The sequence below is a fragment of the Eutrema salsugineum genome, unplaced genomic scaffold (assembly GCF_000478725.1).
Source record: "Eutrema salsugineum unplaced genomic scaffold, Eutsalg1_0 scaffold_8, whole genome shotgun sequence".
NCBI classification, from domain to species: domain Eukaryota; kingdom Viridiplantae; phylum Streptophyta; class Magnoliopsida; order Brassicales; family Brassicaceae; genus Eutrema; species Eutrema salsugineum.
This window is the reverse complement of record NW_006256414.1, coordinates 3,655,695-3,669,239: the sequence shown is the minus strand read 5'-3', so window position 1 is coordinate 3,669,239 and position 13,545 is coordinate 3,655,695. Positions and strand designations below refer to the sequence as shown.

Genomic DNA, 13,545 nt, shown 5'->3' with positions numbered 1-13,545 from the left:
CACTTCGATGATTCCTCAAAGGAATGCCGAAAAACAACCACCGTTCCTTACAATCATAAGGTATCTTTAAATAGAAAACAACTAAGAAATAAATGTTGGATAAGCTTCAACATTACTTCAGGCCCAAGATATCTTTAATCAAGTTGGATTAGAAAAAGTAGGACTTAAGTCGGTTTCTAGATGTTTCTAGTTGCTTTAGGAGTTATCTAATATAATTAGGAATAGGAAATTATGTTTTATATATATATGGATGTCGAGATGTGGCATTACATATGAGCTTTTGGTGTTTAGGTTTTGAGCAAGTTTCCTAAGCATATTTAAGAGAGTTATTCTTAATACAAAGGCTAAGCGTTTAAGATCTTTTATTTGGTATCAGAGCTTTGAAACACGATCCGAAATTACAGAGCTTTGAAACACGAAGATAATCCAATACACAAAGCATGGGAGATGTGATTCCGATGGCACAAAAAAAAGAGACGATTCCGAACTCAATACAATGTCCGATGCTTACAACCACCAATTACACCGTGTGGGCAATGCAAATGAGGGTGCTGTTGCGAGTTCATAAAGTGTGGGAGACCATTGATCCAGGGTCAGCAGATTCCACTAAGAATGACATTGCAACAGGATTACTCTTCCAATCCATCCCGGAGAACTTGATCTTACAAGTCGGTGAGAAAAATTCTCCTAAAGAAGTGTGGGAAGCAATAAAATCTCGGAATCTAGGAGCTGAGCGAGTCAGGGAAGCAAGACTTCAAACCCTAATGGCAGAGTTTGAAAGAATGAAGATGAAAGAAACAGAAAAAATCGATGATTTTTCTGGGAAGTTGTCGGAGATTGCATCATCAACAACAACAGCACTTGGAGAGACGATCGACGAGCCCAAACTAGTGAAGAAGTTTCTCAACGGTTTACCGAGAAACAAATTTATTCACATCATTGCCTCATTGGAACAAGTTCTGGATCTAAAGGCGACTAGTTTTGAAGATATCGTTGGTCGACTTAAAGCTTATGAGGAACGTATTGTCGACGATGACAAGCAAGACGATACGCAGAGCAAACTGTTGTACGCCAACTCAGAACAACAAACTTCGTATGGAAGAGGACGAGGAAGAGGCTATAGAGGAAAAGGGAGAGGAGGTCGATTCAACTCTCAAGACAGGTCAAATCAAAGCGGGCAAAACAAGGAAAGAAGAGATCTTTCAAGTGTGATCTGCTATCGCTGTGATCAAGCTGGTCACTTCGCCTCAAAGTGCCCTGAAAGGATTCGAAAATTACAAGAAGCAAACATCACAGAAACAGAGGAAGCTGATGATGATGCTACACTGTATATGCATGAGATTGTTTTCTTGAATGAAGACAAACTTATACCAAAGAACTACAAGGGCGAGGAAGGTATGTGGTATCTCGACAATGGTGCGAGTAACCATATGACCGGTAATGAAACATACTTCTCTGAACTTAACAAAAGCATCAAAGGAAAGGTAAAGTTTGGAGACGGATCATGCGTAAAGATCGAAGGAAAGGGATCCATATTGTTTCAAAGCAAAACTGATGAACAGATTCTTGTCAAAGACATATACTTCATTCCCGAACTCAAAAGCAAGCTACCGAGATCGGGTGTGATGTTCGAATGAAGCAGGATTATCTGACCGTTCATGACACAAACAACAGACTTCTTGTAAAAGTTCAAAGGTCACCTAATCGGCTATATAAAATCGAACTCAAGATTGGGAAACCAACATGTCTCTACTCGCAGATAGAAGATGAAACATGGAAGTGGCACGCAAGACTTGGGCATGTAAGCTTCAAAACAATCAAAGACATGTCCCAAAAAAAGATGGTGCACGGCTTACCAGCAACAAAGGATGAAAAGAAAATCTGTGAATCATGCTTAGTTGGGAAACAAACAAGGCAGAGTTTTCCAAAAGCAACTCTGTATCGAGCAGAAGAACCACTAGGACTCCTTCACGCTGATCTTTGTGGACCGATAACACCTGCTACGCTTGCACAAAACAGATATGTCTTCGTTATCATAGATGATTTCTCAAGGTACATGTGGACAATCTTATTGAAAGAAAAGGGCGAGGCCTTTAACAGATTCAAGGCGTTCAAATGCTTGGTCGAAAAAGAACTCGGAAAAGAGATCATCACACTTAGAACAGACAGGGGAGGAGAGTTCACCTCCAAGGAGTTTCAATCTTTCTGTGAGGAACATGGGATCAAAAGACAGTTGACGGCACCTTACACTCCGCAACAGAACGGCGTTGTCGAAAGAAGAAACAGAACTTTAATGGAGATGACAAGAAGCATGCTTAAAGCTAAGAATGTTCCAAACTATTTGTGGGGAGAAGCTGTACGACATGCTACTTATGTGATTAACAGAATTCCCACAAAGGCACTCAACAACATAACTCCATACGAGAGCTTACGAGAAAAAAAACCAAGTGTGGAACATCTAAGAATCTTCTGGTGTATAGCTTACTCAAAGGTTGATTCTGGAAATCTCAGGAAACTAGATGATAGATCAATATCACTAGTCCACCTAGGTATCGAACCAGGGTCAAAAGCCTACAGATTATACAACCCTTCAAGAAGAAGAATCATGGTAAGCCAAGATGTAATATTTGATGAAAAAACGAATTGGAACTGGAAGGAGGTAGACAGCAACTCAGATAAAGAACCGGGAATGTTCCATATGCGATGGGGAGTCATCGAAGACACAGGAGAAGGACCCGTTCTTATCGGACCTCAAGATCCAGATGAAACAGAGGAAGAAAGCACTCATGATCTCGAGAATGAAGGAAATGGTGATGATAATGATTCGGAATTACATCCAGCTATTCATGATGACGAAGAAGAAACAACAGAGGTACCCGTTCTAAGAAGATCATCACGAGAACCAAGAAAACCAAAACACTTCGATGATTTTGTGATGCAAGCCTCGGTCGAATGTGAAAGACTTCTTCTCTCCATCGATTGCGAACCAAGAAATTACAAAGAAGCAGAAAGTTCTCTGGAATGGAGGAAAGCTTGTGAAGAAGAAATACGGTCGATCAACAAAAATAAAACATGGTCTCTTGTTGATCGGCCAAGCAACATGAAGATTATTGGTCTTAAATGGATTTTTAAGATCAAAAGGAATGCAGACGGCACCATTAACAAATACAAAGCAAGACTTGTTGCTAAAGGGTACATTCAAGAATCAGGAGTAGACTTTGACGAAGTATTCGCACCAGTCGCGAGACTCGAAACTATAAGGTTGTTAATGGCTCTAGCTGCATCACATGGATGGGAAATTCACCACTTAGATGTTAAAACAGCGTTTTTACACGGTGAATTAAGAGAAGACATGTTTGTCGAGCAACCTGAAGGTTTTGAAATAAGAGGAGAAGAGCAGAAAGTATACAAACTATCTAAAGCTTTATACGGCTTGCGACAGGCACCAAGGGCGTGGAACACAAAACTGGATCAAATCTTGAAAGGCATGAAATTTGTGAGATGTATGGAAGAGACTTCTGTGTATCGAAAGGAGGAAGGGGGAAGTTTTCTGATAATCGCCATCTATGTCGACGACTTATTTGTCACAGGCAATGACTCAAAGTCGTTAAAGGAGTTCAAAGAAGGAATGGCGAGTAAATTCGAAATGTCTGATCTCGGGAAACTAACATACTACCTTGGCATCGAGGTTCACCAAGGAGATGATGGAATTGAGATTAAACAAGAGGCATATGCGAGAAGGATCTTAAAGGAAGCTGGACTTGAAGAATGTAATGCAACTCTTATACCTATGGATTTCGGACTCAAGATATCAAAAGCAGAAGAAGAACCCGAGATAGATGCAACTAGCTACAGACAGAATGTTGGTTGCTTAAGATATTTGCTTCACACTCGCCTAGACTTGGCGTTCTCAGTCGGTATTGCAAGTAGATACATGCAAAGTCCACGAAAACCTCATGGAGACTTGATGAAGCAGATACTAAGGTATTTAAAAGGGACACTTGCATTTGGGTTAAAGTTTAGACGTGACACATCAAGGAGGTTAATCGGCTACAGCGACAGTAGTCACAACATCGACTTTGATGATGGAAGAAGTACAACAGGTCATATTTTTTACTTTGGAAAGTCACCTATAACATGGTGCTCTCAGAAACAAGACACTGTTGCTCTCTCATCATGTGAAGCTGAGTTCATGGCCGCAACTGAAACAGCAAGACAGGCTATATGGCTTCAAGACGTCCTAAGCAAAGTAACAGGACGAGAACCAGAGCAAGTCATCATCAAAATCGACAACAACTCGGCCATAGAGCTTACTAAGAACCCAGTGTTTCACGGCAAGAGCAAACACATCCACAAGCGTTACCATTTTGTGCGAGAATGCATTGAGAGGGAGCAGGTTGGAGTAGAACATGTACCTGGAACGGAGCAAAAGGCGGATATTCTGACAAAGGCTTTAGCGAGGATCAAGTTTACCGAAATGAGGAGTTTGATTGGTCTTCAAGATATGGCTAAGGATGGGTTGAAGCTTAAGAGGGAGAATGTTGGATAAGCTTCAACATTACTTCAGGCCCAAGATATCTTTAATCAAGTTGGATTAGGAAAAGTAGGACTTAAGTCGGTTTCTAGATGTTTCTAGTTGCTTTAGGAGTTATCTAATATAATTAGGAATAGGAAATTATGTTTTATATATGTATAGATGTCGAGATGTGGCATTACATATGAGCTTTTGGTGTTTAGGTTTTGAGCAAGTTTCCTAAGCATATTTAAGAGAGTTATTCTTAATACAAAGGCTAAGCGTTTAAGATCTTTTAATAAAATCCTTAGAAGAAGACAATGATTAAACCCTAGTAGAAAAAATATTAAACCCTAGTAGAAGCCAACACACCTACTTAAATCCAAAGCCTTACGGTTAACAAAAATAGAAAGATAGTAAATCCAAGTCCAAAAATAATAAGGTGCAAATGTCCAATGCCACAAATAGACTTCGACCCATGACGCTACATCACGACCCCAACGCCGTTAAAGGTTCACCTCCTTTACCTAACCGTACAAATGACCAAAAGTTAAACTAAGGAAATGGTGCTAAGTGATTTTCCTAATCTAAAACACATGTGACGCTAAGAATATCATCTAATTTATCATACACTTAATAAAAAATCACACAATGAACAAACAGGCCTATACTGTATATCACACAAGGCATAGTTTGGTTTATACAAGTATCCATATTTTCTACCGTTATTTATCCCAAAAATAGTATTTTTCATCGTCAGCACACTCTCCCTTAAAAATAGAATATGTCACGTATCCCCCTGACTTATTGTTAGTTCCCGGAAAATGCATAATTATATGTAGTTTTGGGGACAAGCCATCGGCAAAGAGAATGTCTCATTTAGAAGACGTGCATAGGGTAATGGTGGATTTATTGGTTATTGATTGTTTAAAGGAATATAAATGATGTAATAGTGTGTTAATAATGTTTCATATAAAATGTTAAAGGTTCGTCCAACGCACGTCAAATTTTGATTATGGCCAACTTGAATTTTGAACATTTTGCATTCAGCACTGTTGTGATGGTAGACCCAATAAACCAATGGTAAAAATGCTGATGAAATCAAAAATACTGACGAGGTGACGAACCAGACTAATTTTTTTACCAATTGAAATCTACGTCAAAGAAGAATAAATGCAATTCTGGTAGTCAACTACAACGAGAACAAAAAATTATTCAAATATGTGAATTAATGCACCTAAACGTAAGGACGATAATCTTCGAAATTAAAACTATCCATAGCAAATCAGACAGAATAATTGGAAATATCAAACACGGAGGAGAGCAAAAAGCAGCAAAACTTCTTCTATCCCAACTAGCTCTACACTCAAACACTTGACAAGTCTTTGTTTTTGCTTTTGTAAAATTACTCTTAAGAATGAATTCTAAATACTAAACATAGATTACTCCGCATTTCTTGTTCAAAACCGCTTTTTAATCCCATTTGATCTCTTCGGACAATAAAAGTTCTGTTTATTGCTTGATAATTCCTCAGATCTTTTGTTATTTAAAGTTAATCCAAAATCCTCTATTTATTTTACTTATAAATTTTAACTATTGTAATTTCCACTACGACAATTATTTCTATTCCGGAAGCACCGACCCGTTTAAATATGCAATTCTTTTGTAGGTATACTCTTTTGATCCGTTTCTTTTTCTTTCTGTTTTTCTTTTCCCTCACTAATGTTGATACCGAGTATCACACAAAAAATTTAGAGATTTTATTAAAGTTATAGCTGAACTCAATATGAGCTGCCTACGTACCCAAAAGAGGGATCAAGCCATTCGTAGTTCATATTACAGAAAGAATAAGAAAAAGATGTATTCTATGTCTTCTGCAGAGTTGTGAATCTCCCTTGAATGAACGAGGAGCTCTTTATTTATAGAAGTTGAAGCTGGTCGATTTTCCTTTTCCTTCTTGACTTGATAATGCATATTTCCTTATTTCCCGGAATAGATAATAATAACTTCCTTTTTTCTCGGGGAATTATCTTTTAGGAATATTTCCTTTTTTCATATAAGATTAGGAAATATTCCGCAAAGTCTGGATATAAAAACTGATATTGTAAATCAGTTAACAGGTCGAATGTCTTTCAGATATGAACCATCGTAAATCGGGATCAATTGGGCCGATCTCGGTTCATACCGGACTAAACCGGGGGTGCGTAGTACACCACCAACAGTAAGCCCCCCCCCCTCAGTCCGGCGAAAGAGTATGTGTAAGAGTTCGGCGGATTTCATGAGTATTTTTAGTTCGGTGTGAATTGAGATTGGAGACTTGCGAGCCTGTTAGCTTGGCTTATATGAGTTTCAACTCAGTCGGTTGCGAATTGCGATAATTCGGCTTACATTTGCGAGTGTTGAGAACTCGGCTTACGGTGCGAATCTGAGGTGTTCGGCTTAATTTGTGCGAGTTAAATGAACTCGGCCTGGGGGACTCAAGTGAGTTTTATCATACTGGAAGAGTGAGGAATCGAACCCTTGTAAACGCATGATACAAACTCAAGGTCTCCTAAATCGAACCAGAGTGTGCGAGATGGGCTCGGCTTATTGTTCTCGGTGACTTAGGAATAAGTAATGCGGGACTGGCCCCGGCTTTAAAAATTGTGGATTCTTTCACCACGGCGCCATGTGGACGCTTGCGAGACGGATCTCGGCTTTTTGAGGTTGCATTGTTGAGAAATGCTATCGAACAACTGGCCAGGAAGTCGATGTAATACCGATGAGTTCGGTTGGGACTGCGAACATGTCACTTCGGCTTGGAGGGACGGACCCTGAATTTCAGAGGAGCTCGGTTGATGAGCTAGAAGAGGTTTGAGCGCGGTATAGCTCGGCAGAAGAGTGTATTCTGAGATGACGGACTCAAGTCGATGAACTGAACTGACTAACTGAGCTGTTGTATCGAACTGAAACTCGAAATTCTGAACAAAACTGATAATATTGAAGTTCCGAAGTCCAAATCTGATGACGAACTGAAAAATTCTGAAGTTCTGAACTGAGCTGAAATTCTGATTCAAAACCAAACTGACTGAAGCTCTGGATTCGAAACCCAATTAATATTCAGAGCTGAACTGGAATTTTGAACTAAAACCGAGCTGAATTGAAATCCGAACTTTCTGATATAAAACTTGACGAGCTGAAGCAGATATAAAGAAACTAGCAGACTGAGGCTGATGAAATGTATCAGTAGTAGCTTAGTTTAGAAATGAGAGCTCAGAGCTCGGTTTAGAAATAGCTTCCAAGAAGCATGAGTTTAGGTAGGAGCTCGGAGCTCGGAGCTCGTCTATAAAGAGCTTTGTAGAACCGTCTCTTTTCTTCTTTTTGTTTTTTTTTTTTAAATGCGAACCTTAGTTCGGCTTGGAGGAGGGACAGACCCTGTGACAATGGTGAATATTCTTTGAATAAGATGTATAATTTTGATAGATAATACCTGGGTATCAAGGAGTTCGGGTAACGAGCTAAGAATAGCTTCTAGATCGGTGAGCTTAGAATATTCATGTTGCACTGTTGCTTTGAAACTTTGGCTTAGGTCGGTGAGAGAACTGAGAAAATTTTGAACTTGTGCTTATGCGGGATGGATTGACGAGCTGAAGCTCTTAATTGTTGTCGCTACTTTATATTGCTGAAGCGTCTTTTAGCCGGAGCTATGATTTTTGTAAGTCCTGCAACATTTCGATGAAAGCTTGTGAAGAGATCTATTTTCTTTGAGATTTTAGATCATAGTATTTGGTAAAGAAGATGACACTTAGCTTTTGTTGCTGGTGCGGGATTGCTGAGCTCGGCTCTTTGATATTCAACCCTTGTAAAGTGAAGATCTGAAATATTGTGTTCTCTCTCGATTTACTCTATCCATCTCTTTGTGAACTGGATGAGAAGCGGATTGACGAGGTGATTCGGAACTGGTTTTTAGATTCCGGTAGAGAGCTGGTGAAGCCGTGCGGCGAGCTGAGATGGTGATGGTATCAGCTAGAATAAATCTTCTTAAACTCAGTGAAGTATTTCTAGGATGTCATCGGGTATTGAAGCTTGGGAATTGTTGCGAATCTCTGAAGTTTTCCGAGTCCAGAATGAACATGAAAGCTCTTGAGGTCGGCGATGGAGAATTTCAGGAATTAATTTTTGAAATCCAAAAGTGGAAGCAACATGTGTTTTTCTTGCCATGGTTGTTTGAAGCAAGGAAGAGGGAAAGGTCTCTGAGGTACTTTGATGGAGCTAGCGATTGAGACGGTTCAGGTCGAAAATCTGCAGTTCGCCGGCAGTTTGCAGGTCTGGTCAGGGTCATCGGATTTGACGTGACCGGAGATTCATCTGAGTCATCGGGAAAGGTTGTTGTTGTTGCAGGAGATTGGGCTTTTAGTCTTCACATCATTCTGGGCCAGTTGTTGGGCCTGGTATTTCATAATATCAGATGGGGCCAAAACCTGTTCAAGCCCAACAGAAAAAGAAAATCTGATTTCCTTCCAACGACAGCTTTGTTTGCCGGAGAAAAGGCGTTCAATTTGGCGGTGTTGACATGCGGTGATGGAGGTGAGGGCGGAGCTCCGGAAAGCTTCGAGTCATGACGGATTGTTGTTGTACGGCGATGAATGAATCTGAGCTCGGTGAGTCTTGTCCCATAGCCCCTACTCCTCTCTTATTTTTTTTATTTAAACAAAGAAGCTTTGTCTTTGAATGAAAAGCAAATTAGCGATAGGAGAGATGCAGACATCATCGACTCGAGTCAGAAACAAAGAAAAAGTCAGATCATAAGTCAGTAAGTTCCCGATCAAGAAGTATGAGAGATAATGATGTAATCTTAAACCAAGATGATTAATGCATTGATTCAACCAACGACATAAAATTAAACAAATTAATGAAAATATGTGACGATGTATAATTCACGATGTCTTTCTTTGCAAAGGGCTCAAACAGAAGTTAGAGATATTAATTATAGTTGTTTCAAATACTCTGCAGCCGTAATTTTTGACTAAACAAACTAGGATGAACCGAACTGGTAAAAGATTCACTTATCAATTTTTAATTAATGATTCTGAGTCCATGTATTCAATAAACGTGAAAAGTATGAGGCAATAAGTATAATTAATAACACTTATCTTTGATTGATGACGGATGACGAATAATGGTGAGATCTGGAGATCGGCTACTTTGTACTTGAAGAAGACGTTGTAGGTGATATCGTCAAAGATCCATGTTAGTGATCTTAATCGGTAGAGGCAACGAGAGAATAGATCGGAGATACCATCATCCGATTTAGGGTTTTTTTAAGAATCTCACTCGCCCCCTACCTGGCGCGCCAATTGTTGATATCGAGTATCACACAAAGAATTTAGAGATTTTATTAAAGTTATAGCTGAACTCAATATGAACTGTCTACGTACCCAAAAGAGGGATCAAGCCATTCGTAGTTCATATTACAGAAAGAATAAGAAAAAGATGTATTCTATGTCTTCTGCAGAGTTGTGAATCTGCTTGAATGAACGAGGAGCTCTTTATTTATAGAGGTTGAAACTGATCGATTTTCTTTTTCCTTTTTAACTTGATAATGCATATTTCCTTATTTCCCGGAATAGATAAGAATAACTTCTTTTTTTCTCGGGGAATTATCTTTTAGGAATATTTCCTTTTTCCATATAAGATTAGGAAATATTCCGCGAAGTCCGGATATAAAAACTGATATTGTAAATCAGTTAATAGGTCGAATGTCTTTCAGATATGAACTATCGTATATAGGGATCAATTGGGCCGATCTCGGTTCATACCGGACTAAACCAAGGGTGCGGAGTACACCACCAACAGCTAAAAGCATTAATTATTGAAATCTCAATTCAAACAAATTGTTCATTTTTTTTAATTTACCTATGCGAACTAAAATTCATTAAAATATCAATCTGTACTAACTTGAGGAAATATAATCATAGAGATAAGTTTCTCAAAATGTGCGAAGGCGAATACACCTAAAACATACAACTTTCAGAAACATGGGAGTATTAGATTTGAGTTTTTTTCACCCCATGTAAAAAATAAAATAGAAAATTAAGAAACTGATAATTATGTGAGTTAAACAATTTTTAGGTCATTTTACCATTGATCTAACTGTAATAAACGAGTGGCTTTTTTCCCTAACATGTTACTTTTTATGTGGACATGGAACTTTTGACGTGGATATCTAATTTCTGAAATGGAAGTTAGGGTTTAGGTTTTCATGTTTAACTTTTAGTTTTGTTACAGCGGCATGCGATAAATTAGACACGAGAAAACAAAATTACTTACTACGAAAAAATTATGGGCTGAAAAAAATAATTAAGTAGAAGGCTTCGAGCATCCATTCCTCGTAAAAACAATTAACAACCAGATTCTGCTTGCCCAAAAATAATCTATATGAGGAATCTCTCCGAGTTAAATCGGGTACTTGCAGATCTGGGGGTAGGCTTAAACGATAAGCTAGTAAGTCAACTCTACTAATAAACTTATATACGAGTGCATAATCTCTCTATAAGGAAAATCTATACTAGTAAAAGTGAATAGTGTTTTGTGTCCAAACATAATTTTTACTTGGTTTCCTACTATTCTGTTTTTGGATAACTATTCTGTTGCCAAATAATTATGATTTTAATTTATATTTACTAAATAAGTTAATTTAGTCTAATATTAATAAAATAATATATTTTTAATTTTAATTTTAATATAAATTCGAAAATTTAGTTTTTAATTTAAATGTGTTATAAATTTCCTTAAATATAGGTTATATTATCAAAAATTATAAAATAAATTATTATTATATTTTTAAAAATAAAAACCCAATATTAACTTAGATTAAATTTAAATATTCAAATTTAAATAATTCTTTTAATGACAGGAATGAAAATAATATATTATTATATTTTTAATTAAATAAGATTAAAATTTAAATATTTAAAATATACAAATAATATGAACAGATATGCTAAATATTTTAATAATTTGGGTTTTATATTAATATAAATAAATATGTTATAATAATATTTTTTAATTGTGATATTTTTCAAATTAATAGCCACAGACGACTTATAATAATATTTTTCTAATCACAATCATATATAATATTAAAAAAGCTAAATCAATAGAAACAAATTTTATTTAAAAAGAAGATTTTTTTATCAATTATTAAAATATATATATATATATATAAACAAAAATAAAAATTATATTACATAAATAAAAATTAGTTCTCGTGCGAACGCACTGGATAGAATCTAGTGGTAATTAAAATAATGATATAACGTGTTTTTCTATAAAAATAAAAAATTAAAAAAAAATACAAAAGTTTCATTATTAAACCCAAAAAAACACAAACTTGTCCAAATCATTTCAGATACTCAATACAATAACGCAATGCACAATCGTTCTTTTTCTTTCTGGGCTGCTATCCGCAATTAGACTAAGTCTCCTATTTCAAAGCTTACTTCTTCTCAACCTAGATCATAGTTAAAACTTATATTGTCGTTTTGAGCATTCCTTAGATTTGATTAAAGAAACTTGACCTTTGCAAGAGCTTCATCAACAAACTGGGTTCCTACAAGATTTTGGTAAACTACTTTGGTTAAACATAATTGTGATGACACATTCTTCTAAAGCAAGTTTCGTATACATTCCTATGCTTCCATGATAGCTATTGTTTTAAGAGAAATCCAAGATGAATCACCAGAGTTAAATAACTTGACTAGAAAGGTACTTTGGGTAATCCAAAAAATCACAAGATCAAGTGATAGTTAGGACGAAAAATAATATTAAAAATTGATCCAAAACCACTTAGTTTTCCAAAAAAAGAGAAATTCACGATGAATCGATGTTGATTTCAAGATCCGGATAACCAAAAAAGTATCATTTAAACAATGTAAAGCCCTTCTTCAATGCCTTGGCTAGACTTGTATTCCTTTCTTCTCATATTTTCTATTGAAAATCTTAGTTAAAAAAAAACCGTTTTTCAAAAAAAAAAAAAAAAAAACCATTGTAACATAATTCTATATAATGAAATGAGTAATGGTAGTTTTAAACCTACGAAAATGGATATAAAGACAACGACGATCTCCCTTTTTGTCAATTATGTAAGGTCAGTTAAAAAAGGAATTGACTTGGGAAATAATAATTTCATGGAGAATTAGTTTCAACAAAAAAAAATAATGAAACATAACGTACGGGAATGCACAATTATGTCGACATTATGAACTTGGGTAAACCTGAAAGAAAAGCCGAGAGTATCAAACAATTATAACGAAGTTACAAAATGTTGGACTATAAATAGATCACCACACATATGGATATGTATAGAACTCACAAAAGTTTAAGAGCAAGCTAGCAAAGCAAAACAAAGAAAAAGAAATGGCGAAGAACCTCAACTCCATCACCTACACCGTTCTCTTGCTTGTCCTCTTGGTGGCTTCCACTGGTATTTAATTTAACAAAGTTCTCTATTAATTATATTTTGCAGTTTTCTTTTAGTTATCTTGTGCTGATGAATATGTCAACATGTAGAAATCCTCAAGATCGAGGCTAAGCGCAGCACCAAGGGTAGATGCCTTCCAAGAGGATGCACGAATCCAGTGTTCTCCGAGGAGTGTGGGCCGGAGCCGTTCACAGGTTCCAACAACGATTGCTGTCACTGTTGTATAGCCAAATACGGGAAAAAATCAGTCTGCAAAGGTGTTGTTGAGGGATCCGCCAAACATTGCCATTGCTACAAAGAAAGCGTTTGAAATAACTTCATATGGTGCCAAGTTTCAATTTTGTATTCATTCGGTGTGAGGACATTACATTGGTGTATGTTTATGTTCATGTTTCTTTTGCTTCCAAATAATACATCGAGGGCAAAGCTTATCACTGCTAGCCCCCAAGTGTAAGCTCATGTTGTGTGCACTTTTGTTTCATGCTAAACTCATTTTTTTGTTTGTTTTTTGCTTCAAAATATCATCCCCGCTATTCTTTCACAACTGAAATTCTCAATAAACATTTGACCA

At 36.8% G+C, this 13,545-nt stretch overlaps 1 protein-coding gene across 1 annotated transcript; it reads left to right on the top strand.

Annotated features, from left to right (window-relative positions):
• The first annotated feature begins 12,910 nt into the window (after window positions 1-12,910).
• Window positions 12,911-13,284, top strand: LOC112082180 (defensin-like protein 206). The gene is made up of 2 exons (XM_024149386.1): window positions 12,911-12,977; window positions 13,064-13,284. Exons 1-2 carry the CDS (start codon window positions 12,911-12,913, stop codon window positions 13,282-13,284), a joined length of 288 nt encoding a protein of 95 aa, XP_024005154.1.
• The last annotated feature ends 261 nt before the right edge of the window (window positions 13,285-13,545 follow it).

Excerpts from the sequence above, each read along its gene's own strand:
- LOC112082180 (XM_024149386.1), top strand. The coding sequence starts at position 12,911 with ATGGCGAAGAACCTCAACTCCATCACCTACACCGTTCTCTTGCTTGTC. Across the intron at positions 12,978-13,063 it reads CCTCTTGGTGGCTTCCACTG|AAATCCTCAAGATCGAGGCT; the intron begins GTATTTAATTTA and ends GTCAACATGTAG.